Below are 25,404 nucleotides of genomic sequence, written 5' to 3'. Positions count from 1 at the left end.
GGTTTAGCAAAATGCTGCCAACCATCACCACAGGGGACCAAAACTTCTGCCTCTAAGGTTTCCAACCCCTGTAGGTCCAACATTTGAAAATGATTGTTGTGATTGCTCAAGTCATAGCTTCCACCACCAAAATTACCTGGTTTCATTACCATTGTCAAAGCCACCTCTGCCTCCTCCATGGGTATAGTTATATAGTGACACACCTGCTTCCTCAGCTCCCAGTGACATGCCTCATGCAGGGCTGTGCCTACTAGAAGGAAATCTAATCAAAAAATACCTGACCATGGTGGAGTATGCCTTTAATCCCAGCACTCGGAAGGCAGAGGTAGGAAGATCACTGTGAGTTCGAGGCCACCCTGTGACTACATAGAGAATTCCAGGTCAGCCTGGGCCAGAGTGAGACCCTACCTCGAAAAACCAAAAAAAAAAAAAAAAAGCCTGAGTCTATGGGGGACATGCATTCAAACCACCACACACATACACATACATACTAATACCCTTCTGTCTCTTCTCCTCCCCCATGCAATGACAGCACATTTCTCCTCTCCAGAGAATGCAGCTTTTGCCAGACAACCAGACCTGTCAACGCTGTGAGAAGTAAATAAATGTTCTTTACAAAATATCCACCTAGGTATTATGTTATAGCAGCACAAAGGGACTATGCTACTATTCCTTCAAAGGTTCGAACCTGCAGATATATAATCTATTTCTGTCTACATGGTTCAAGATGAGTGTGTAAAAGGGTGCAACAAACAGAATACCTTGGGATATTTTTCCCCTAAGGTCAGGGTGTGTTTGGTGACCACACTAGCCGTCTAAGATAGTGCTTTCATCACCTGGAGCCTTGGAGAACCCTAAGGCAAGTCGGTGTTAAGTGAACCTAGAAAGCATGTGTAACCCTATTTCCAGCTCTGATGGTTGCTTGTCTGACTTGAAAGTTCACATTTCAGAAATTCTTCCTTGCTCATCTTACATCTGCGACACAGCCTTTTCCATCAAAGACCTCAATAATATTTTGCCATCTTAGGTTCTTTCAGTATAATTAAAATTATGGGAAGAATTTCCCCAGAACAGGAGCTGTATTTCTGAGTAACGGTTGTCTTGCATTCTTCCTGCCTATGTCCTTATCTTTGGAACTTTAACTCAGCCTTTTGCTAAGATATTCCAGCCCATATACACATGTGTGCATGTAGTCATGTCGTTCACAGTTCCATCCAGTTGCCTAGATATTTTATTTTATTTTTAGTACTGGAGATGTACCTAGGATGTCATGAATTATAGGCAAGTACTCTACCACCGAGCTTTATCCCTGGTTCCTGGAGAATCAGTGGATTGTCAGTGCTTCAAAGGCTTGACGAACCACTCATGAGCTGTCACTGGAGTTTTGGGAACTGTGAAGTGCACTACGGTGATTGTGTTAGTTGCTGGAACAAAATAGCTGACAAGAAGGTAGGTTAATTTCGATATATAGCTCCAGTTCCAGTCTATTATGGCAGCTGGTCACGTTCAGTGCACAGTGAAGAAGCAGAATGAGGAATGCTGCTGCTCAGCCAGCTCGCTCGTTTTCAATATAGTCCTGGGCCCCAGCCCATGGGCTGGTGCGGCCCATAAAGAGGATCTTCCCACCTTAATTAACCCAACCAAGATAATCCCTCAAGGATGAGCAGAGGCTATCCTAAGATACATAATCCCTCACACATGATTCTGGGGCCTGTCAAGTTGACAGTAAACAGTCACATTGACTGTGGTCGCACAGGACAATGTGTCATGAGTAAGGAGAACTGAAGCAGTAGGGTCACCTCTTCAGACGGAGGACTAAGATGGAACCTGGGTAGGCAATCTAGGATAAAATGAATAAGACTTTTGAAAAGGTTTTGAATGAGCTTTTAAACATTTATTTAAGACGGTGAGGAAGGGTAAATAGAGAGGGAAAGGGCACACCAGGGTCTCTAGCCACTGCAAATGAACTGCAGACACATATGCACCTTGTACATCTGGCTTACGTTGGGTACTGGGGAATCTAACCTGGGTCATTAGGCTTTGCAGGCTGGTGCCTTAATGGTTAAGCCATCTCTACAGCTGTTTCCCCCACCCCCCACCCCCGCACACCCTGCCCTTGGCTAGAGGTAGGAAATGTCCTTGAACTGATAAGGGGCTGTTGTAGTTATGCTCTCATTGCTGGGACAAAACACCTGACCAGAAGCTTATGGAAGGAAGGAATTTAGGCTTACAGTTAAAAAAATATTTTATTTATTTATTTGAGAGAGAGAGAGAGGAAGAGGAAGAGAGTGAGAGAGAGAATGGGCACATCAGGGTCTCTAGCCACTGAAAAGGAACTTCAGATGCCTATGTCACCTTGTGCATCTGGATTATGTGGGTCTTGGGGCATTGAACCTGGGTCCTTAGCCTTCGCAGGTAAGCATCTTAACTGCTAAGCCATCTCTCCAGCCATCAGGCTTTTGGCTTTGAGGAGAAGTTTCATCGTGGTAGAGGAAGCTGCCTCACTTCATCATACATGCACAGCAGAGAGAACAGCAAACCTGAGCTGCCTCTGAACACAGAATGGTTGGACTCCTCAACAGCAATGTCCACCCCCTGGTGACATACTTCCTGCAGCAGGCCTCTGCCTCCCAAAGACTCCAGCTGGTGGGGACTAAGCAGGAAGCTTAATCAAAAATACCCGAGGAGCCAGGCTTCGTGGTGCACGCCTTTAATCCCAGCACTCAGCAGACAGAGGTAGGAGGATTGCCATGAGTTTGAGACCACCCTGAGACTCCATAGTGAATTCCAGGTCAGCCTGGGCTAAAGTGAGACCCTACCTCGAAAACAAACAAACAAACAACAACAACAGCAAAAACCCAAGGCTATAGGAGACATTTGCATTCAAACCACCACAAAGTGTACTTGCTTTTCCCCCCTAACCTCTTTTTCCTTAAAGGAGTCAGTCCTCAAAGCCACCACCTTGCTGGAGGCCAGAAATGTCAGAAGGTTCTGGTCTTATTTCTTTTTCCCTCCCTAGAAAGATTAATCTGGTTTTTCCTTATCTCTGCCCTCATAAAGGAGTTCCCCTTTCCATAAAAGACCCCATTCAGAGTCCCCAGGTGGGCTTTCCTATTTCAGGGGAATCCCTACTGCTGTAGAAGATCTCTACCTAAATATTTTTATTCATTAGTAAGGAGGGAGAGAGAGAGAGAAAAAAAAAATGAATGAGAATGAGCATGGGCATGCCAGGACATCTTGCAACTGCAAACGAACTCCAGATGCATGGGCCAATTTGTTCATCTGGCTTTACCTGGGTACTGGGGAACTAAGCCCAGTTTTCTAGGGTTCCCCCCACCAAAAAAAATGACTTAGCATTCACTATGTAGTCTGACTTAGGCTGACTTAGCATTCACTATGTAGTCTCAAGGTGGCCTTGAAATCAAGGCCATCCTCCTACCTCTGCCTCCCCAGTGCTGGGATTAAAGGCGTGTGCCACCACGCCCAGTTTCTATACAAGTTTGAAGTGAGAAGACTCAACGATTTTACCTGGGTTGGCCTCACCTAAGGTACTTGATGTTGGAAGTGAGGTGTGGGGTTGGGGTGGTCAAGGGCCAGAAGCTGGAAGGCCTCTGGGAAAGATGTCTCAGGAAGACTAATCCTGTGGTCGCCTCCACCTTGCATCCTACCCTGGAGCCTGTGGGTTGGAGTTACTCAGTTTTGATACTTAGAAAAACATGCAAAACAGAACAAAACAGAAAAAGAGAGCTACAACGAAGGAAAGCACTCTTAAACGCGCACCATCTGGAACCGCAGCTAGAGGACACTGTCCAGTTCCTTGACCCTAGGCGGCGACTTGAAAAACACGGAAACTCCTAGAGGATTTGGGGATTGTTTCCCCTGGGCTGCCTCACTGGCCGGCACGGCCCAAGGCAGCCCCTGGAGGGATGCTGAGGATGTGGTCCTGCGTTGCCATGGCGACGCGGGGCGGTCTAGGAACAGGCGAGCTGGCCAGATGCCTGGTGGGAAACTCTAACGCGGGAACGGGTCGCTGGTACCGGTTTCTCGTCGTTTATAGTAAAGGAGCCGTTTGAACCCGGCCGCTGTGGCCACAGAGGACAGGCTGGGGACCCGAGAGATCACCGCCGCTCCTCCAAACCATGCCCGAAGAATTCGAGACTACGATTTGAACATGAGCACTTAAGGGGGCTCTTGGTTTGTTTTGCCTCTTGCCTCCAGGACAACGGGGCAGCCTGAAAGATCCAAATTCACTTTGTAGACGTGTGTTTCAGAGCAGTAAAGGCAGTGATAGGAGGCGTTGTCTATGATGTCTCTCCCGAAGACGCCCAACACATCGCTAAACTGCCCACCAACATCTGAGGGCAAACCGTCAAAAGTCTGTGCTATCAGTGAGGAGACAAGAGGTAATTTTCAAGGGTCCTGTGGACATGAACAGGCAACTGACAGAATTTACAGTAAATTCTCCCTTCTTCACCTTGCCCAGCCTGGCTATTTGCCAAGTTGGAGCCCTGCTTCACCTAAGGACTACGTTTTTCATGCCCGTCAAATGTTCATAAGTTTCATATTATTTTAAATACTATTATTTGCATGAGACATCACCTAGTATGGCACTTGGTCTCTGAATCTAAGGGAACTTTTAAAAAGTAATTAAGATAAACATTCAGTTTAGAACAAAAAGAAAAGCTTTTTAAAAACTAATCATCCTTACCTTTATTACACAGAAGTATTTGTCAGTCTTACCATCACCTACTTTTCATCTACTTTTAGGGGAGAGTTTGCTAAAGTCCCACCCAACTTTTTTGGGGGGGGGTGGATACTGGGGATTGGATTTAGGGACTTCCACATACTACACAAGCAATGTACTACTGAGCTATCTCACCAGCCCCTTTTCACTCTGTGTGTGTGCTGTGTTGATGTGTGTGTGCACACATGGTATAAACAGGTGTGTGTGGCCAATGTGCATGGGTGGAGACCAGAGGAAGATGCCCTGGAATATCCTTTGCTATCACCTTTCAGCCTTATTTCCCTGAGACAAAAATCTCTCACTAAATCTAGAGCTGCCATTTTTGTTTTTTTGATTTTTCAGCTACATTGGTTGACTCGGGAGGCCGGCACCCCGCTCGGCACTGACACAGTTCACATGGCCAAGCCCAGCTTTCTCACGTGTGTGCTGTGGCACAAACCCATCCTCAGGCGTGCACAGCGGCACTCTTACCTGCTGAGCGAGCCGTCACTCCAGTCTCCATTTCCCATGGTTTATGTCAGCAAGGGTCAGGATGCTAAGTTATCTAGAGTGGCCTTGAACTCACTCTTTGGCCTAGGCTTTTTTTTTTTTAACCTATTTCTCTTAATGTTCTAATAACTCTCTCCCTCTTTTTTGTTCTTTCCTTCGCTCTCTAGATGATATTCAGTGATTTTTTGGTTTTTTGTTTGTTTATTTTTCATGGTGGGGTCTCACTCTATCGCAGGCTGACCTGGAATTCACTATGTAACCTCAGGGTGGCTTCGAATTCAGGGCAATCCAACTACCTCTGCCTCCCAAATGCTGGGATTAAAGGCATGTGCCACCATGCACGGCCGGTGTTTTAAATGTTGTTACTATTCTTGTTCACTCGGAGAAATCTTACTGTTAGGAATGCAAACCAGAAATGATAAGGCAGTCTGGGAAGCTCTATTTAACTCTCCAAAACACTACAGTAAGTTTTTCTGTCTCTTGCTTTCTTAGGACTTCCTGAGCTAAGGGAGAAAAGAACCATGGTGGATCGTTCCAAACCCCTTCCGACTTCCCTTCAGAATGAGTTCATCCCAGAGGAACTTCTTCTCTCTCTGTCCTATGCAGCCGATGCTGGACCCTGTCCAGAAAACTTACTGCCTCCTAAGAAAGCTAAAACCTCAAAGGTGTGCACATACATATATAGAATGTTTGAAGCATTATCTTTTTGGTCTCCAGTTCATTAAGTGTTTGGTAAGCATATGTTATATATTCCAGAGAGTCTTATATTTTGTGAGGATAGTTCCTTAGAATGAAAATTCTGATTTTGCTGGGCATGGTGGTTTATGCCTGTAAACTTAGCACATGGGAGGCTGTGGCAGGATAATTGTCATGAGTTTTGAGACAGTTTGATCTACCTAATGAGTTCCAGGTCAGCCTGGGCTGCACAGTGAGGCTCCTGTTACACACACACACACACACACACACACCCAAAACCCTCATTATCTTTTGCTTCCAAGGCTTGAGTATTTCCAATCTTCTTTTATGTAAATTTATCAAAATGATTATTGCTTTTACCCTGCTAGAGGTAGAGTCTCTTTCTAGCTCAGGCTGACCTGAAACTCACACTGTAGTCCTAGTGGGCTTTGAACTCACAGCTGAGTGCAGGGGTTAAAGTTGTGTACCACCACGCCAGGTTGACAACCGCTTTCTTAGTCTTAAGATTCTAGTTTGTCTTTCTCCACCTTACTGAATAAGAATTCTTCCTTCTCTCTATATATCACCTCAAATGCCTTTTGATTTACGTATTTAAATTAGTACGACTAGAATCCATTGGATTAGAGCTCCCTCTGCTGGACATTTATGTGTATTTGCTTTTATTTCCAGGGTACCCTTCCCAGGATTGTAGACCATGTCTGGCAACACCCTGTTCGCAGGAGTAAATTTAGATATCTGATTGATCATCCTGTCTCCCTGACAGGAGCTGGCAGGTAAAGAAGGAAGATGGTGGAATAGATGCAGAGAAATAGAATCATTTTCTCATTCTGTATGATAGCTTTGGGAGAGTCAGGATTGCAAAAGCTATAGAATCATGGATTATCTTTGATAAATCAGAATACAATCTGAAAGACCACGAGCAAGGTTGTAGTCAATGTAATATCTACCGGAGTTGGCTCTACATGATTTGGATCGTTTGAGTCGGTTTGCATGCACACATTTGTATGCTTGTCCGTGCACTCTCCCTGTTCCTTGTATCCTGCTGAATGTGTGCCTTTAGTGCCTGCTGTATCTCCCTCCCCCGCCCTCCCCCGCCCTCCCCCGCCCTCCCCCTCCCTCCCTCTCTCTGTATATACATGTGTGTATCACATCTAAGGGAAACAGCTTTGTGAAGTGGAAAATCTCAGTGAACAAATGCTTAATCCCTGGTTCTCTTCAAAGAGAATCTTTTACACTGTTTGAGATTAAATTAGCAAATACTGTTTGTTGGTTTTGTATCATTCCTCAAAACAGTCTAAGTGTCAATTTTTTCCCTATGAAGATTGTGATATGCTTATTTCATCCTTTATTTTTATTTATTTTTTAATTAATTAATTAATTAATTTATTTATTTATTTATTTGAGAGCGACAGACACAGAGAGAAAGACAGATAGAGGGAGAGAGAGAGAATGGGTGCGCCAGGGCTTCCAGCCTCTGCAAACGAACTCCAGACGTGTGCACCCCCTTGTGCATCTGGCTAACGTGGGACCTGGGGAACCGAGCCTCGAACCGGGGTCCTTAGACTTCACAGGCAAGCGCTTAACCGTAAGCCATCTCTCCAGCCCCTATTTTTATTTTTAATTTTTTTTGAGGCAAGTTCTCACTGTAGTCCAGGCTGACCCAGAACTCTTGTCAGGCTGGCCTTGAACTCATGGGGATCCTCCTGCCTCAGCCATGCTAGTGCTGGAATTAAATGCATGAACCACTATGCTCTGCTGACCTCATTTTTAAAAAATTATTTTTTACTGACAACTTCCATAATTATAGACAATAAACCATGGCAATTCCTTTCCCCCCCCAGTTTCACTTTCACAACTCCACTCTCTATCATATCCCCTCCCCCTCTCAATCAGTCTCTTTTGATTTTGATGTCATCCTCTCTTCCTCTTATTGTGATTGTCTTGTGTATGACCTGCTCATTTTGAAAGTATTTTGCATTTATTATTTTTCCCTGCATGGCCTTTACTTACATTCCACATTTGTATGTAAGTGGTCACCTTATTTGTATAGGTTAATCTTTCTGAAGTTCTGTAACAAGGTAATAATAGATTGCTCAATTTCATGTGCCTCCCAGGGATGCTGCAAAAAACAAATGAGATAGCGGATGCCAGAGCATTTCTAAGCCATAAAATGCTATTTCAGTATAAGGTGTTACTACTCGGCTACGGCTGCGCTTCAGTGTTACAAAGAGGGACAGAAACATTTATCCTGGGGCTATAATGTCATAAAGTATCTGCACTTTATTTTGAGTCTTCAGATCATGGTCATAAATATAGTAATTAGCTATTATTTATAGAGGAATTTTGGGTTCCTCATATGTCAGCGTATCAATAATTTGGGGTGTTCCCAGATCCTTGTCCTGTGAATTCAAAGAATGAAATTCACAGACCAGAGGATAAAGTTCAGAAGGGCTTTATTACCGTTGAAAGCTTCAGGAGGACGAAGAGAAAGGGCGTTAAGCCTAGAACAGAAGAGAAGGAAGCAAGATGGCGCTCTTGCTCAGGGAGGCAAGAAGAGGTTTGCGAAGCCCACCTCAAGACTGAGATGGGGGTTTCTGTGGGGAGTGGTTATGTGAGGAAGACCAGGTTGTCGGGTCTCAGATTTTACAGCTATGCCAGTGATCTTAAGGAAGGATCAGAGTTTCTGTCCTCTAGAAAGGGTGCCGGCTTAATCTAGAAATCTTTCCTGGAGGGTGTAACATCCAGGTTTCTATAAGCTTAGTGACATTTCCTGTTTTTATTCAAGGAGTACAAAGCCATTACTTTTGGGGTTCTGTTACCCTGACTGCCTAGTCAATTTCATTCTCCTATCATTAAAGATGTTTGAAGTACTTTGAAAAATAAACTGAATTTGAAAGTTTTAACTGAATGTGGCAATAAATTAACATGAAAATTTTGATGTTAAGTGATTTCTGAGTAGCCCTGGGGTGCTTGCCTATCCCCCACATACACAGCTGGGTTGGCCACGCATGCCTGTGGGGAGCAGAGACTGGAGAATCACTGGGGCTTGCTGGCCATCCAGTGTGATCATGAAAAGTCTGAATGTCAGTGAGAGACTGTGTTCCAAGGAAACATGGATGAGTGGAAGAGAAGACAACCTGAAATTTTCCATGTGCATCTGCACCCACACATGCACGCACACACACACACACACACACACACACACAATGAAAACAGGAGAGGCATTCAAACCTGTACTACATATTCATTACGAATATATGTACATAGCAAACATGGGTAAAGCCATGCATGGGAATGATAAATATCATATTAAAGGTAGAGAAGAACTATTTTCATATGTGTGCAGGTGTGTGCACATGCATGTGGAGGTCAGAGGACAAACTCAGGTGTTATTCAGGAACACCATCCACTTTTTTAAAAAGTTATTTAGAGGGTTTAAAATTTATTTTTATTTTTATTTATTTATTTGAGAGTGACAGACAGAGAAAGAGGCAGATAGAAAGAGAGAGAGTGCGCCAAGGCCCCCAACCACTACACACGAACTCCAGAGTACACCCCCTTGTGCATCTGGCTAACGTGGGTCCTGGTTAAGCGAGCCTCGAACTGGGGTCCTTAGGCTTCACAGGCAAGTGCTTAACTACTAAGCCATCTCTCCAGCCCCCATCCACTTTTTTTTTGAAACAGAGTTGCTTATTGGGCTGGAGCTCACCAAGTAGGCTAGACTGGCTGATGACGAGCCCCAGGAATCTGTCCATCTCTACCTCCTCAGCCACCATGCCTGGCTTTTTCTTTAAAACATGAGTTCTAGGGATCAAAGTCAGGTTTTCATGCTTGCAAGGCAAGCACTTTACTAAATGAGCTATCTGCCCAGCCCCCAACTTTTTTTTGTTTGTTTGTTTTGTTTTTCGAGGTAGGGTCTCATTCTGGCCCAGGCTGACCTGGAATTCACTCTGTAGTCTCTGGGTGGCCTCCAACTCACAGCAATCCTCCTACCTCTGCCTCCCAAGTGCTGGGATTAAAGGCATGTGCCACCACATCCGGCTTCCCCAGCATTTTTTAACCTGAAGTAATTTGGTTATATCAATCAAAATGAAAATGTATACCCCCCTTTTTTTTTCTTTAAGGAAGGGTCTCACTCCAGCTTAGACTGACCTGAAATTCACTATGTAGTCTCAGGGTGGCCTTGAACTCACGGTGAGCCTCCTACCTCTGCCTACTGAGTGCCGGGATCAAAGGCGTGCGCCACCACACCCGGCAAAGTTCATTATTTAACAGAAAGAGATAGATGATAGATAGGCAGACAGATAAATGATTGATAGATGATTGATCCTGTGACACCACAGCAATGCTTGGTCAAGAAAGGCTTTTAGAAGGGAAATGACTTATTATGCCCCAGGGAAAATATTTCAATAGAATAGTAAAAGTTAGGGACAGAAGTTATGACTGGTGGGATGCAATTCCTGAGGATGTGGATCCAGCTAGAATCAAGCACACAAGTGGAAGAAGTAGCTTGAGAATGAGAATTTACCTCAATGAGAGACTGAAGGAAAGAAAAGAGCCTGTGATGTGAGAAATTTGAAGTGGAGAAGAGGAAGCGTGCCAGGGAGGCTCACATCTAACACTGTATGAGGGAATGAGATCAGTTTTGCTGGCATAAGTGACTATTTTACCCAGTAATAGATATGTTGGTGTTACTCTTATTTTGTAGCCAGACAGAAAAATCTATTTTAACAAATCTATTTTTCTTATTTTTAAGGGATATTTCTTTTCTGTATGATGTTAAATATGTAAAAGGGGAAGTTAAGGAGAAGACTCTTCATCCTCCAGGTTTGGAACATTCGTTACAGTCACGTGATGGTACCATTGTGCCTCACAAGGTAAAGGACTTAACAAATCATCTTGTCTTCCTCTCCACTTTTCCAGTCATTTCCCCAAAATATAAAGCCTTATCAAATTATCACAACAGCCTGCACTGCTCATTCATTATGATTGTGTTTTCCAATTATTTCTTTAACAGGGCTTTTAGGGGCCCTGGGGAGATGGTTCTGCGGATACAATACTTGAGCAAGCATAGGGCCTTGAGTTTGAATCCCTGGAGCTCACATAAATGCCAGGTGCGCCTGCCAGCTTGCCCGTAATCCTAGTGGTTTAGAAGGTGGAAACGGGATCCCAGGGGCAAGCTGGCTCGCGAGCTGAGCCAAGTTGGCAATCTCTGGGTTCAAGTGAAAGACCTTGCCTCAGCCAGTCAAGTGGAGAGTGACTAAGGAAGACCTGCTAGTTCAACCTCTGGCCTCCAAACGCATAATAATGATAATGATAGTAATAATAATAATAATAATTATTATTATTAGATTTTTGAAGGAGGGTCTTGTTCTGCAGCTGAAACTGCCCTCAAATTTGTGCTTGTCTACCCCAGCCTCTGAGTGTGTGCTACACTTCCTGGCATATGCCCCTATGCCCACCTCAGTTGAAGAATTCTTATCTTGGCATTTTGCTAAATTGACTTCTAAGTTTCTACTGAATTAAACAAAAAAGGGGGGGGGCTTGGTGAGATGGCTTAATGGTAAGCCACTTGCCAATGAAGCCTAAGGACCCAGGTTCAATTCTCCAGTACCCACGTTAGGCAGATGCACAAGGTGGCACATGCATCTTGAGTTTCTTTGTAGTGGCTAGAGCCCTGTCGCACCCATTCTTTCTCTATAGTGCCTTCTCTCTCTCTCTCTGTCATAAAAAAATTCTTCTGAACATAGTTGGCCCTCCATGCCTGAGGGTTTCATATACTCATACGCAACTATTTTTTGAAAAAAAATTGTACCTACACTTAACTTGTATACATTTTTCTTGTCATTGTTTCCTAAATAATCCAGCATGGCAGCTATTTACATGACATTTACTTTGTATTAGTTATTCCAAGTCATCAAGAGATGATTTAAATTAGGATGTGCATAGAGTCTATGAAAACACTACACATACAATGGCCTTGAGCCTCTGTGGATGTTGGTATCTGTGGGGATCCCACAGTCTGTTTTCATCAGATGCAGTAACTAAATTTGCTCTCTAATTTATGCTTTTAAAAATGTTATGTGTTCCTTGCTTAAAGTGTTTTTTTTTTTTTTTCGGGGGGTCATTTGCCTTGACCCACATTACTAATACTGCTACTTCTCTGGTCACAATCTCCTTTAGATAGAAATTAGATTTGTGTAATTCACCTTTTTCATTTATTAATGTATACATCGTTTTCTCTCCTTTATAAGCCAAAGACGTTATCAGATACCTTGGTTCCTGAAGAGTTTCACATCGTGTCGAACGCGGGGGTTTCAGGTTTGGAGTGTTATGACGAGTGAGTACTGTGGTGTTTATTGGATACCTGACATTTTCCGCTGCTTTTTCCTTCTCAGCACACTCAATTTCCTAGTGTAGTGAGGAAACATTTGGGATAGTCATCCTAACACAATTGAGGAAAGATCTATAGGGCTGGGGGTGTGGCTCAGTTGGTACAGTGTCTGCCTAGCATGCCGAAAGCCATGGGTTCAAGCCCCACCACCACGTGAGCCAGATGTGGTAGAGCATGCCTGTAAGCCCGGCACTTGGCAGTTGACTGCAGGAGAAGCAGGAGTGTAAGGTCATCCTTGGCTACACAGAGAATTCAAGTCCAGCCTCGGATGCATGAGACCTTGTCTGTAAAAATAAAAAGATACATAAACAAACTGAGATGGGCTTAAAAGAGTTTTGCATTTTTATAATTAAAATGCTCTGTATCCTTCCCAGCATTTAGTTTTGAGCATTTCGAAAAGTGAAATTTACAACATTATTTTAATTTTATTTATTGTCTCCCCTCCCTCATTTGAACATGCTAAGCCCATGCTCTATCATGTAGCTGTATCTATAGCCACAGAATATTTTCCTTTAACATTATTTATTATTACTATTATTATTAATATTATCCTAAAATAACCTTTGTCTGTCTTATTGATTGTAGCAAATACACCACTCTGCTCACAGATAGTGAAAACAGGCTGTTACTGTTCCCATCCATGTAAGTATGGCATATTTACTAAAGCATTTCTTACAAAGAATAATTACATATGCATCTATTACTTTTTCTTGATAGTTTATTAAAATAGTTAAAAAATTAAAATTTATCAGAGACACAAGAAAATAATTGCCTGTAACTCCACCTTTAATCAGGAGTTTTCATGTTATTAATAGCATCTTCAAATATACATACATATATGTATATAAGTAGCATTGTCCTCAAATACTATAAAATGCTCTTATATTATATTCCCTTTGCATTTCTCCATTTTTCTCTCCTTTGCTCCTTTTTTTCTTTTACATTATGAAATAACAAGTGTTAAAAGTTTGGTGCTTATCTTCCCACTTTTTTCTTGGTGCTTCTCATTTTATACAATAGTTACATAGAATGTGGAGAACTATTTCATTTAAAGAAAAAAGGATCATAGTACTTGCATATTTTGCTATTACTGATATCTCAAACAAATGTGGTGTAATGCTTTCAGTTGCCATTAGTATTGCATAGAATATGTTCTCTGCATACCTTCCACATTCTTCATGCCATTTGAGGGTGACCCACTGCCCTGCTCATTACTAAGACTGCCTTTTAACCCTTCAGGAAACCTAATAAGAGAGTGGAAGTAATCCAGCTGAACGATGTGATGGACACTATGCTAGAGAGGGCTGGTGTAGAAAATCAGAAGTATTCAGGACCAACCAAGGTCAGTGTAAGATCAGTGTAACCCACCGGTTAAGCGTGTGCACATTGGAGGCAGGACGCCTGAATTGGAATTCTGACTGAGAGTTATTAACGGGTGACCTTGGGCAAATCATTTAATATATTTGTACTCAATTTTCTAATCTGTCAATTACCAATAATAGTTCCTTTCCTCTTAGAGCTATGAGATTAAAGGGCATGATAAATTAATGTGCTTGGAAAAGTGCCTGGCATGTGGTAGACAGTGTATAATTAGTTGCTAGCATAATTATGTATTGTTTAATAATAGCAATGTATTCTGTGAGATGCATCATTACGTGTTTTTGTCACTGTGTAAACATTACATATATGTATATATAGACATAGATATTTACGTAAGTCTAGATACAGAAACTTACATGGTATAGACTACTGTACACCTAGGCTATATGGTGTCGCCTATTACTCCAGCAAGTTACTATGCTGAATACCCTAGGCAGTTGTAATACAATAGTATTTGTATATCCAAACATAGCAAAAGACAGTAACAGTACTAGGCTATAGAGGACTGTAAGTTTGAAGCCAGCCTGGGCTACAAAACAAAACTGCCTCAAAACAAAAATACAAAACACAAATATCAGGGGCTGGAGAGGTGGCTCAGCAATTAAGGTGCTTGCCTGCAAAGCCTAAGGACCTGGGTTCAATGACTGGAAAAAAATATTAGGCAATAGAAAATGTTTAGTTGTATTCTATTCTTAGGGGACCAGTGTCATTCATGTCTGTGGTCTGTGTTGACTGAAATGTCATCATGCAGCACATGACTCCACTGCTACTGTATTTCACTGGACATGAGGCCTCATTGACTGGTTTATTACTTATTTGTTTTTATTTTAACTGATACATAATTATACAAACTTATGGGATAAAATGTGATACTTCATTCTATGTATAAAATGTGAAGTGATCAGAGCCAGTAGCTGGCATATTCAGCACCTCCAGCATTTATCATTTCTTTGTATTGGTAATATTCAAAATCCTCTCTACTGCCTACAGCCAGGTGTGGTGGCACATGCCTGTGTCTTAGCACTTAGGAGGTTGAGGCATGTGGATCTCAAATTCCAGACCAGCCTGGGTTACCTAGCAAGAACCTGTTCAACAAAAAAAAAAAAAAAAAAAAAAAAGGAAAAAAATGTGAATTTTAGTTACCCAGCTGTGCTATAGAGCATTAGACATTATTTCTCTCTTTAAAAAATTTTTTTTTGTTTACCACTTTTTAAATTTATTTATTTGAGAGTGACAGAGACCGAAAGAGGCAGAGAGAGAGAAAGGGGGGAGGGAGGGAGAGAGAATTGTGCATCTGGCTAATGTGGGTCCTGGGGAATCAAACCGGGGTCCTTTGGCTTTGCAGGCAAGCATCTTAACCATTAATCCATCCTTCCAGCCTCCCTTTTAAAAATACTTTATTTTTATTTATTTTATTTATTTGACAGAGAAAGAGGGAAGGGGGAGAGAAAGAGAGAGAGAGAGAGAGAGAGAGAGAGAGAGATAACAGAGTTTTAAAAAAATTTTTTTTGAAGAGCCTGCACCACTTTCCATTCTTTCCAGTAGGATATGAGAGTTCTCCTCCCCTGCATCTTCCTCGGCATTTGTTATTCTTGAAGACCTTCATTATTTTATGATTACTAAAAAACTCTGCCAACTAAACCATGCTCTTACTTGTATATTTTACTTAAAGAACTCTTTCAGTCTTCATATAGGTTTTTTTTTCCCCCCAAATGAGTGCCACTGTTTGAATTTTACATAGAATTTGAAATTTACAACCAGGCACTCTGACATAGGCTTCCCCCAGTGTCTTAGTCTGTTTCTTGATGCTAAAACAGGGTGCCATCAACTGAGGAAGTCATAAACCATAGGAGTTTGCTTGGCTCATAGTTCTGGAGGCTGGAAAGTCCATGAACATCTGTCAGGGGACCTCCCTGCTCATCGTCCCATGATGGAAGGTGGACAGGAAAGTGATCTCCTGAGACGAAAAAAATGAGGCTGAGCGCTCCCTTCTGTCAGAGGTGCTTCCTGTGATGACAAATGTACCCCTAGATATGTCATTAATTCACAATCTAGTTAGTTCTTAAAGGTCCCACCTTTTGATGTTGTCACGATGACCAGTAGATTTTTTTTTTTTAAGAAATGGTTTTGGCTTTTGGTTTTTGAGACAGTATCTTGTGAATGCCCTGGCTGGCCTGGAACTTGCTGTGTAAACCATGCAGGCCTCGACTTTGTGGCAATCCTCCTGCCTCTGTTTCTTCTCCTTCTTCTTCTCCTCATCCCCCTCCTCCTTCTCCTCCTCCTTCTTCTTCTTGGTTTTTCAAGGTAGGGTCTCACTGTAGCCCAGGCTGATCTGGAATTCACTATGTAGTTTCAGGGTGGCCTCGAACTTATGGCAATCCTCCTACCTCTGCCTCCTGAGTATTGGGATTAAAGGCCTGCGCCACCATGACCAGCCTGCCTCTGCTTCTTGAGTGCTGTGATTATAGCTGTTCTTAACCATGCCTGTCTTACTATGAGTTTTTTGGTTGCTTTTTATTTTAAATATTTTAAATTTTTATTTATTTATTTATTTGAGAGACAGGGAGAGAGAGAGAGAGAGAGAGAGAGAGAGAGAGAGAGAGAGAGAGAGAGAGAGAGAGAGAATGGGCACACCAGGGCCTTCAGCCACAGCAAACAAACTCCCCATGCATGCACCACCTCGGGTATCTGACTTACGTGGTCCTAGGAAATCCAGCCTAGGTCCTTTGGCTTTGCAGGCAACTCCCTTAACCACCAAGCCATCTCTGAAGGCCCCTTACTTTGAGTGTTGAAGGGTGCAGTCGGCCATGGCTCTCAGAATCTCTACCCAGGTGTTTACTCTGTGCCCTGTTTGCGCTATCTCTTTCTCTTCTCTATCTATATGCACGGAGTTCATTTCATTTCTTTTACTATTACTGCCATTTAGGGAAGTTATAGGTATCAAACTCCACGACTACCAAATATCACAGGGTTTATTCTTACAAACAAGGACTTTCCTTCTTTCTTTCCTTCTTTTTTTCCTTCTTTCTTTCTTTCCTTCCTTCCTTCCTTCCTTCCTTCCTTCCTTCCTTCCTTCCTTCCTTCCTTCCTTCCTTCCTTCCTTCCTTCCTTCTTTCTTTCTTTCTTTCTTTCTTTCTTTTTTGGTTTTTCAAGGTAGGGTCTCACTCTAGCCCAGGCTGACCCGGAATTCACTATGGAGTCTCAGGGTGGCCTTGAACTCATGGCGATCCTCCTACCTCTGCCTCCCGAGTGCTGGGATTAAAGGCGTGCGCCACCACGCCCTGCAAGGACTTTCTTTAACCTGTTCATAATAGAGTTATCAAAATCAGGGAATTTAATATTTATTTAGGAGTATTACCTATTATAATCTATATTCAAATTTTTTAATTCACCAGTTGCCCCTTAATGCTTTTATACATGTATATATGTGTATGTGGTATGCACGCACGTGTGTGCATGTGTTCTGGCACACATTTGGTGCAGGTATGTGTGCAGGTGTGTGTCCATTGTCTTCCTCAATTGCTCTCTACTTTATTTACTGAGGCAGGGTCTCTCACTTGAACCCATCTCGCTGATTTAACTTGTCTAGGTGGCCAGATTGCTGTGGGCTTGCCTGTCTGCCTTCTAAGTGCTGGGATTACAAGCGGCCACCTGCCCATCTGACATTTGTGGCGCCTGCGGATCTGAACTCTGGTCTTCATGCTTGCGTGGCAAATGCTTTTACCACTAAGCCATCTCCCCAGCTGCTGTAATGACTTTTTAAAGCTATTTCCTGCATCTTGGTCTAGGATCTCAATGTGCTTCTAGTTGTCGCGGTCCTTTAGACAACTTGGATCCAGAGCCATTCCTCAGCTGTTCGTTATGTTTCTTGATCTTGATACTCTGAAGTACACAGGCCAGTTTTTCTTTCAATTCTCCTCAGTGTTGGTTTGTCTGACGAATACTCATGATTAGATTCAGGTTTTGTGATTTTTGTAGGTGCAACTTAGGAGTGGTATTTTAATATTATTAGTACAACATAGAGAAAAGTGCAAAATAGTCATACTTTAAAAAATACATGTCATTAGCTGGGTGTGGTGTTGCACGCCTTTAATCCCAGCACTCAGGAGGCAGAGGCAGGAGGATCGCTGTGAGTACAAGGCCAGCCTGAGACCACATAGTGAATTCCAGGTCAGCCTGGGCTAGAATGAGGCCCTACCTCGCAAAGCCAAATAAATAAGTATGTGTCTTTTTTTTATATGTGTGTGTGTGTGTGTGTATACATATGAATATGAATGGACGTGTAATTAAATGAATTACATAAGGTATACTGAAACTTGTTTATATTCATCATATTTATTTACTAAACAAATTTTACTGATAGACTATGTTAAGTGCTAATTATTTTACTGACTTCTGCCAGATGCACCAGCTGCTACATTTGTTGAAGAAGGAACAAACCATTTACAATACAGTATTTCATGAGCTTATTCGACAGGTCAGTGTGGACTGCGCAGACAGAGGAGAGCTACTGTCCAAAATCAGGTGAGAACTAGCATTGGAATGCTCCTGTTTCCTTATCAAAATTTTAAATTGCCATTATTAATATATTAGTTCCACCAATTAATGAGATTCATTATATTTTTTTTGAATTTTTATTGATATGTTTATTTTTCTGTTCTTAAATAGTAAAAATAAGACATTTGAGGCTGGGAAGATAGCTTAGTGGCTAAAGGCACTTGCTTGCAAAACCTTCCAGTCCTGGGGGTGTTGCTTGGTTGTGCTCCTGGCAAACACTGCTTTTGCTGGATATGGGGAAGGGTCTGACAGCTGTCAACCAAATGCCCACCTGCCCCAGCCACATAGCTTCTGCCATTTAAAAGAAAAATATTAAGGGGGTGCTTATAACAAAGACTTGACATGCAGTTAATTTTCTAGTCAACATTGTTCAATAATGTTTAACTTTGAGCCAGAGATTCATTATATTTCCATATATCTTTAAAAATTTTTTTGCTTATTTTTATTTATTTGAGAGTGACAGACAGACAGATAGAGAAAGAGGCAGAGAGAGAGAGAGAGAGAGAGAGAGAGAGAGAGAGAGAGAGAGAGAGAATGGGCACACCAGGGCCTCCAGCCACTACAAACGAACTCCAGACACATGCTCCCCCTTGCGCATCTGGCTTATATGGGTCCTGGGGAATCAAGCCTTGAACTGGGGTCCTTAGGCTTCACAGGCAAGCGCTTAACTGCTAAGCCATCTCTACAGCCCCTCCATATAGCTTTTTGAATTGTTTCAAATCTGCTTTTGAGAATGCTATAAAAATACATTAGATTGAAGAATCAATTGCTTTTAATTATATTCTCGATAGTAGAATCTTCATTTGGCTTAAGAACTTGGTAAAACTCTGAGCCTTAATTTTTTCATCTATGAATGAAGATGAGCTACTGTGAAAGTTTCCAGTTATGGACTTGTTCATTCATAAAGCAGTGCTATTTGTTGAGTGTCTCCTTTGTGCCAAGAGATGAGATATTTCATAGGAATGTGATACGGTTTGTTTATTGGATTTTATTTTTGTTGTTGGCTTCTTGAGGTGGGGAGACTGAAAAACCAATGGAGCTCACTGATGGACAGCAGCTCCAGGTTGAGGGAAAGACCCCAACTGGACTCTGCATGCATGTGCATAGGGTATGTGCATCTGCGCACACGTGCATATACCACACATTACACACACCATACATATATTCTCTACAGACACATGCACAAAAATAAAGGAAAAAACACATGTCAGTGTGTATAAATCATGCTGGTCAGCTTCCTGTAACTTGAAAGCTATATTTTTCTTTATTTGCATGGAGAGAGAGAATGAGAATGGGTCTCTTGCTACTGTAAATAAACTCCAGATACATGTGCTACTTTGTGCATCTGGCTTAAAAAATACTTTATTTTTACTTATTTATTAGTGAGATTGAGAGAGAATGGGCATGCCAGGGCCTCCAGCTACTGTAAACAAACTCAAGACACATGTGTATCTGGCTTACATGGGACCTGGGGAATTGAACCTGGTCCTTTGGCTTTGCAGCCAAGTGCCTTAACCACTAAGCAACCTCTCCATCCCCACATCTAGCTTTTTCGTGGGTACTGGGGAATTGAACTCTGGACATCAGACTTTGCACTTAAGCATCCTTAACCATTGAGCCATCTCTCCCAGTGCATCTCTCTGTAACTTTAATGAACTACCTGAGGTAAATGACTTTATAAAGAATAAAGATTCAGCTGCAATGTAACTCAGTTGTTAGAGTGCTTGCTAGCAAATTGAAGCCCTAGGTTCTTCCCCAGAGCTGCATAAACTGGGCATGGTGGTACACACATGGAATCCCCGCCCTTGCGATAAAGTAAGGGGATCAGAAGCTCAAGGTCATCCTCAGCTATATGGTAAGTTTGAGGCCAGCATGGGCTACATGAAACCCTGCCTCAAAATATAAATAAATAAATAAATAAAAAGAGAGAGAGAGAGAGAGAGAGAGAGAGAGAGTAAGCTGGGTGTGGTGGCGTACGACTTTAATCCCAGCACTTGGGAGGCAGAGGTAGGAGGATCGCTATGAGTTCGAGGCCACCCTGAGACTCCATAGTGAATTCCATGTCAGTCTTGACTAGAGTGAGACCCTACCTCGAAAAACAAAAAACAAAACAACAACAACAACAAAACCCGTTCATTTCAGGCCATGGTTGGCTTTTGGGGCTGTGGCGTGCAAGCACATGGCAGGGGAGTGCTGCCAGTGTGTGGTGGGCAGAGCTACTTATCACGCGTCAGGAAGCACAAGAGAAAGAGGGGGGTCAACGTCCTGTTTTCCCCTACAAGGTCATGCCCTTGAGGACCTAAAGAACCCTCCCCCGCTACTAGGGCCTATGTCGTAAAGGTACCACCACTTCCCAATAGTACTTCCCTGACACAATTCTTTAACACATGGGCCCTTGGGGCACCTTTAAGGTCCCAACTCTACCACGGCCTTCTTTAAGGAGAAGGTATGGAAAAGTTTCAGATGTTAGGCCCTGGGAGCTAAAATAGAGTAAGGCTATGTCCTAGAAAGCCTAAACAGAAACTGGAAGGCAGGAGATCCAAAGTCAAAATTCTTTAAGGAAAATTGAATCATATCCATTTCTCATTAGTACGGGCTATTTCCACGTTTTGGACATTATGGAAAGCACTTATATGATCACTTAGGTGCAAGGTTTTATGTGGACGTGTGTTCCCTTCTTTCGGATATATCTAGGAGTGAAGTTGCTTGAGTCATATAGCAACTACATGTTTGGCTTCCTCCCACCCCAGCATGGGACAGAGAAATCACATTTTAATTATATGGCTTAAAACATTGTATACATTCAAGATTCTCCTGGCTCTGCCTCCTCCCTTTGCCCTGCACTGGGCTCCTAGATGTGCGTGTCACTTTGTGTTAGGCTTCAGGTAGGTGCTGGGCAGGAGTGAACTTGGATTGGCAGGTCCCCAGCCCTCAAATTAGAGATTTTTAAAATTAACTAGCAGCCTGGGCTACAGAGTGAGTATCAAGTCATCCTGGGCTGGAGTGAAATCCAGCCTCCAAAAACAAACACCCAGGGCTGGAGAGATGGCTTAGCAGTTAAGGTGCTTGCCTGCAAAGCCAAAGGGCCCAGGTTCAAGTCCCCAGGATCCACATAAGTCAGATGCATGCACAAGGTGACAGGTGTATCTGGAGTTCGCTTACAGTCACTTGAGGCCCTGGTGTGCCCATTCTCTCCCTCTCTTTCCTTGAAAATAAATAAATTTTTTTTTTAATTGGCCAAGTCAGGCTGGAGAGATGGCTTAGCGATTAAGGCACCTGCCTGCGAAGCCTAAGAACTCCTGTTCGAATCTCCAGGTCCAATGTAAGCCCGACACAGTGATGCAAGCGTGTGATGTCACACATGCGCACAAGGGGATCCAAGTGTCTGGAGTTTGCAGTGGCTGAAGGCCTTGGCATGCCCATTCATTCTCTCTCTATCTCTGCCTCTTTTTCTTTATCTCTCTCTCAAAATAAATAAGTAAATAATTGGCAAAGTGTCTGGTGCTCATTTGCAGCTGCAAGAGGCTGTGGTGCACCCGTGCCCACATGTGCATGCATCCACATGTGCAAATCGATAAATCACTAAAAATAAAAAGAAGCAGAGTTGGAGGGCATTTTTAGTTTTTTTTTCTTCAGTTACACCTTATTTTTAAATTTTTTTATTTTTATCTGAGAGAGAGAGAGAGAGAATGGGCATACCAGGGTTTCTAGTCACTGTAAACGAACTGCAGATGAATGTATCACCTTGTGCATCTGGTTTACGTGAGTCCTAGGGAATCAAACCTGGACCCTTAGGCTTTGGAGGCAAATGCCTTAACCATTAAGCAATCTCTCCAGCCCGCAGTTATACTTTGATGTACAAAAGTTTTATTTGCTGAGTCCAATTCGTTTTGTGTATGTGTCATTTCTAATAGCAAGTTGCCAACCCAAGGTTCCGTTGTTGTCAAGGTCTGAGCTTTCCTTTGTATAAAGGTTTTTGAGTAACAAATTGAGCAAACAAATCCTTGATAGAATATCTTAAAGTTATCTACTTCTTCACTCCATTTTGTTGACTTTTATCTTTCTGAGAATTTGTCCCTTTATCCAGGCACGTGTGAATAAGAAGCTGCTTATAATATTCTCTGCTTATCTTTTAGTAACCATGGAGTCTAGCGATGCCAGCTGCCTCCTTTCCAATGTTGAGAAGCAGTGTCTTCTTTCCTGTTTTGTTGTTCTGAGGACTGCAGCTAGACTTCTCTTTTTTTTTCTTTCTTTTTTCAAATAAAAGTTTTATTGGAGAAAAATAGAACCACCACATACACAGGGAAAAAAAACACAAAATTCAACTGTTGCAGAAACAAATGAAACACAATTATCAAATGTTGTTTGCAATTACTTTTCAATTTCTTACAAAGAGCTTCCCTTAATATGTCTTGCTCATAGACTTCTCTTGGAACACTGATTTTTGGCCTAGTAACATTTATTTCTCAAGCTTGTGTTGCATGTTTCTATATTTTATTTTATTTTTACTTTAAAAAAATATTTTATTTATTTATTTATTTATTTATTTTTACTTTTTCTATTTTTATTTTTATTTATTTATTTTGAGGTAGGGTCTCACTCTGGCTCAGGCTGACCTGGGATTTACTATGCGGTCTCAGGGTGGCCTCGAACTCACAGCGATCCTCCTACCTCTGCCTCCCAAGTGCTGGGATTAAAGGCGTGCACCACCATGCCCAGCTTAAATATTTAATTTTTTATTAGAGAGGGAGAGAGAGGGGAAGAAAGAGAATGGGCATGCCAGGGCCTCTAGCCACTGCAAATGAATTCCAGATGCATGTGCCATCATATGCATCTGGCTTATGTGGGATCTGGAGAATTGAATCTGGGTCCTTAGGCTTTGCAGGCAGCGCCTTAACCACTAAGCCATCTCTCCAGCCCTGTTTTTATATTTCAATCAGACAATTTTAATAAATGAAGACCTTTGATGTGTACAGCTATTACTGGTAGTCTTTTTTGAGTTTCATTCAAGCTGGGTGATTTACATTAATATTTTTCAGCCTTTGCTATGGAGGTAATATATGATTCTCCTTAAGTTGGAGCCAAGGGTGCTATTCTGAAGAGAGTTTTATCTGCTTTTTCCTGGGACCCAAAGTCCATGCAACAGCCCTAGGAATCCTACCCCCAACCCTAACCAAGGCTTACTCTCTGCATCCCCATGTTGATGTTTTCCTGGGCAACCTTGATCTTGGGTTTGCTTATTGAACACTTCAATCTGCTTCTGCTCCATTCTTAGCTTGCTGTTTTTTGTTTACTGTGTTTTTTGTTTTCCATCCTTAAGAACTCCTTCTTTTGCTTTGAAGTGCGTGTTCTTGTGATGGAGTTGTATCTTGTAGAATTAGAATGGGAAGGCCCTTGAGCAGATGCAGTCCACATATTCCAGGAGGGGAAATCTTAACCCCAGATACTTTGTTATACGTGAGCTGCATGAAGAGCTGTTCTTTACCTGCCACAGGAACTGTTTAATCAAGGGGCGGATAATTCTGTAGTGAGTGAAATCAGACTAAATGCCCACGCAACTCAAATATACTATGATTATAGGACTTCAGGTATTGGATGTAACACTTGGGATCACTTTTTTTTTTTTTTTTTTTTGTTTGTTTTTTGTTTTGTTTTTTTTTTTTTTGTTTGTTTTTTTTTTTTAAATTTTTATTAACATTTTCCATGATTATAAAATATATCCCATGGTAATTCCCTCCCTCCCCACCCCCACACTTTCCCGTTTGAAATTCCATTCTCAATCATATTACCTCCCCATTACAATCATTGTAATTACATATATACAATATCAACCTATTAAGTATCCTCCTCCCTTCCTTTCTCCACCCTTTATGTCTCCTTTTCAGCTTACTGGCCTCTGCTACTAAGTATTTTCATTCTCACACAGAAGCCCAGTCATCTGTAGCTAGGATCCCCATATGAGGGAGAACATGTGGCGCTTGGCTTTCTGGGCCTGGGTTACCTGACTTAGTATAATACTTTCCAGGTCCATCCATTTTTCTGCAAATTTCATAACTTCATTTTTCTTTACCGCTGAGTAGAACTCCATTGTATAAATGTACCACATCTTCATTATCCACTCATCTGTTGAGGGACATCTAGGCTGGTTCCATTTCCCAGCTATTATAAATTGAGCAGCAATAAACATGGTTGAGCATGTACTTCTAAGGAAATGAGATGAATCCTTTGGATATATGCCTAGGAGTGCTATAGCTGGGTCATATGGTAGATCAATCTCTAGCTGCTTTAGGAACCTCCACACTGTTTTCCACAATGGCTGGACCAGATTGCATTCCCACCAGCAGTGCAGAAGGGTTCCTTTTTTTCCACATCCCCGCCAACATTTATGATCATTTGTTTTCATGATGGTGGCCAATCTGACAGGAGTGAGATGGAATCTCAATGTAGTTTTAATCTGCATTTCCCTGATGACTAGTGACGTAGAACATTTTTTTAGGTGCTTATATGCCATTCGTATTTCTTCCTTTGAGAACTCTCTATTTAGCTCCTTAGCCCATTTTTTGATTGGCCTGTTTGATTCCTTATTAGTTAACTTTTTGAGTTCTTTGTATATCCTAGATATTAATCCTTTATCAGATATATAGCTGGCGAAGATTTTTTCCCATTCTGTAGGTTGCCTCTTTGCTTTTTTCACTGTGTCCTTTGCGGTGCAAAATCTTTGTAATTTCATTAGGTCCCAGTGGTTAATCTGTGGTTTTATTGCCTGAGCAATTGGGGTTGTATTTAGAAAGTCTTTGCCAAGACCAATATGTTGGAGGGTTTCCCCTAGGGATCACTTTTAAAATAGACTGTTGGGCTGGAGAGATGGCTTAGCGGTTAAGCACTTGCCTGTGAAGCCTAAGGACCCTGGTTCGAGGCTCGGTTCCCCAGGTCCCACGTTAGCCAGATGCACAAGGGGGCGCACGCGTCTGGAGTTCGTTTGCAGAGGCTGGAAGCCCTGGCACGCCCATTCTCTCTCTCTCCCTCTATCTGTCTTTCTCTCTGTGTCTGTCGCTCTCAAATAAATAAATAAATAAATAATTTTTAAAAAAGGTCATTGTTAATTTTTAAATAGTGTATATTTATGTTTACTTAGTTTGACAAA

General features: G+C 42.1%; 1 protein-coding gene across 1 annotated transcript in view; it reads left to right on the top strand.

Annotated features, from left to right (window-relative positions):
• The first annotated feature begins 4,306 nt into the window (after positions 1 to 4,306).
• Positions 4,307 to 25,404, top strand: part of Axdnd1 (axonemal dynein light chain domain containing 1) — a 94,430-nt gene continuing 73,332 nt past the window's right edge. The window contains exons 1-8 of the mRNA XM_004658874.2: positions 4,307 to 4,403; positions 5,726 to 5,898; positions 6,599 to 6,702; positions 10,686 to 10,806; positions 12,184 to 12,269; positions 12,909 to 12,965; positions 13,563 to 13,665; positions 18,106 to 18,227. Of these exons, the coding sequence (XP_004658931.2) occupies positions 4,307 to 4,403; positions 5,726 to 5,898; positions 6,599 to 6,702; positions 10,686 to 10,806; positions 12,184 to 12,269; positions 12,909 to 12,965; positions 13,563 to 13,665; positions 18,106 to 18,227 (863 nt within the window). The remainder of the gene's footprint in view (positions 4,404 to 5,725; positions 5,899 to 6,598; positions 6,703 to 10,685; positions 10,807 to 12,183; positions 12,270 to 12,908; positions 12,966 to 13,562; positions 13,666 to 18,105; positions 18,228 to 25,404) is intronic.

This window comes from Jaculus jaculus, chromosome 1 (assembly GCF_020740685.1).
Source record: "Jaculus jaculus isolate mJacJac1 chromosome 1, mJacJac1.mat.Y.cur, whole genome shotgun sequence".
Lineage (NCBI taxonomy): Eukaryota > Metazoa > Chordata > Mammalia > Rodentia > Dipodidae > Jaculus > Jaculus jaculus.
The sequence above is the reverse complement of the archived record's forward strand: the minus strand, read 5'-3'. Positions and strand labels throughout refer to the sequence as shown.